Source organism: Oryzias melastigma, unplaced genomic scaffold (assembly GCF_002922805.2).
Source record: "Oryzias melastigma strain HK-1 unplaced genomic scaffold, ASM292280v2 sc04261, whole genome shotgun sequence".
Taxonomy (NCBI): domain Eukaryota; kingdom Metazoa; phylum Chordata; class Actinopteri; order Beloniformes; family Adrianichthyidae; genus Oryzias; species Oryzias melastigma.
The window spans coordinates 1-1,816 of NW_023420829.1; the positions used below are offsets into that span (position 1 = coordinate 1).

General features: G+C 37.6%; 1 protein-coding gene across 1 annotated transcript; it reads right to left on the reverse strand.

Annotated features, from left to right (window-relative positions):
• Positions 1-544: 544 nt before the first annotated feature.
• On the reverse strand, positions 545-1,816 carry LOC112141414 (zinc finger protein castor homolog 1; the record flags this gene model as incomplete). The annotated part of the gene is given in 2 exon segments (XM_024264543.2): positions 545-1,319; positions 1,673-1,816. Coding segments are annotated over 2 exon segments (402 nt in total), but the record flags the coding sequence as incomplete, so codon positions are not given.

Sequence of the window (1,816 nt, forward strand, 5' to 3'; positions counted from 1 at the left end):
ATATCTAATGTTGCCAATATTTTACAATAATGCTAAAATGTTGGCTAAACTCCAAATTGGCTTAAAAAACTGGAAAAATGTCCAATTTGGCAAAAACAGCTAGCATATTGCTCAAATTTTAGCTGAAGTCCAAATTATCCTTAAAAAAACTGTAAACAATGTGTGATACTACCAAAACAGCTAGCACAATGCTACATTTTTAGCTTAACTCCAAATTAGCCTAAAAACTGGAAAAATATCAAATTTTGCCAGTATTTTAGCATATTACATGAATTTCAGCTAAACTCTAAATTAGCCTGAAAAACTGGAGTCTTAATTTTCCAAAACAGCTAGCATAATGCTAAAATATTAGCTAAACTTCGAATTAGCCTAGAAAAATAAATAAAAAATGTCTAATTTTGCAAATATTTTAGCATATTGCAAAAAAATTTAGCTAAACTCCAAATTAGCCTAAAATACTGGAAAAATGTCTAAATTAGTCAAAACAGCTAGCATGTTGCTAAATTCAAAGATACACTCCAAATTACCCTAAAAAGATGCTGAACATTTTAAAGTTTATTGGCGTCTCTAGCTGAGAGTAAATGCGATAGTTCACCAGTTTCAATGGGGAAAAAAAGTTTTTGAAAGATTTGAGCAATTTCTCATTAATTTCCAAAATGAATATTTTGATCAATATTTCAAAAACTACAAAGTTTATGAATACCAAAAGTACAAGCAGTAATGTTGTGAACGAGGTGAATATTTTGATACCAAGATTGCCTAAAGTGTGGTTGAGTTTATACATGCCAAAACATACGGAAAGGTAGATGCTCTAAAGCATTCACACAAATACTATTTAAACCCAGATCTGATCTACAGAATGCTGGTTTCAAGACAAGAAAACGACAAACAGAATCAGAGTAAATCTAAAATCATGTTTTAACTAATTTCAAACAATCAATTCATAAAATAAATGAATGGAGGATGAATGACATAACAAGCAGCTGGCTTTCTGGCTGAAAAGCATCAGTGGGTGAATCAATCCTGAATGTTTTTGTCGAACACCGTCAGACAAAACCCTTTTACAGCAGCTGCTTATGCTCACCTGCTGGAGAGCTGTCGTTGCCCACAGGTGTGCTGGTGCAGCTTCGGTCCTGATTGGAGGACTCCGAGGAGAGGCCCAAGGGGCTGCCCCCCCCTCCCATGTAGTCCATGTACTCATCGGTTTCATCCAGAGCAGCGGAGGAGAGGCTGGAGTTCATGCCGGTCTGGGCGGCTGTGGGCCCAGAACCATAGCCGGATGCATGCATGTCATCCCCCCTCTGGCTCAGTGGCATCACCTGGAGAACCACATTTTAATGGAACATTAAGTATATCAATTTAAAAAATAAAACGACTCAAATCTAAAACTTAAAAAGTTTCAAGCATTTCAGAAAACATGAATGTTGATGTGACAGAGATATAAAAAAGAGCAGAACTAGAAAAACTACATGTCAAAAACCACAGGGTACACAAAAGATGACAGCACGAGTGTAGAGAGGAATTTGTCATTGACTGGCATTGCAGGATGTGAGTAGTACTTTCTTTTCTGCAGAACATTGCATGAGCAGATGCTTTCCCTGAATCTGACTCATAGAGCAGGAAATACAAAAAAAAGTTTTTGAAAAGAAGCCTTTTTTTTGTTTTTTGTTACCTGGGACGGGACTCTGTCAAAGTTCTTCCCCAGCATCCGCCTCATGTGTTTGCGTGCGTGCGAGGTCATCTGGTGCTTCAGCAAGAAGGAGAACTGGCAACCCTCTCGGATGCAGTGGAAGTGGCTGTTGACTTGGTTGTACTT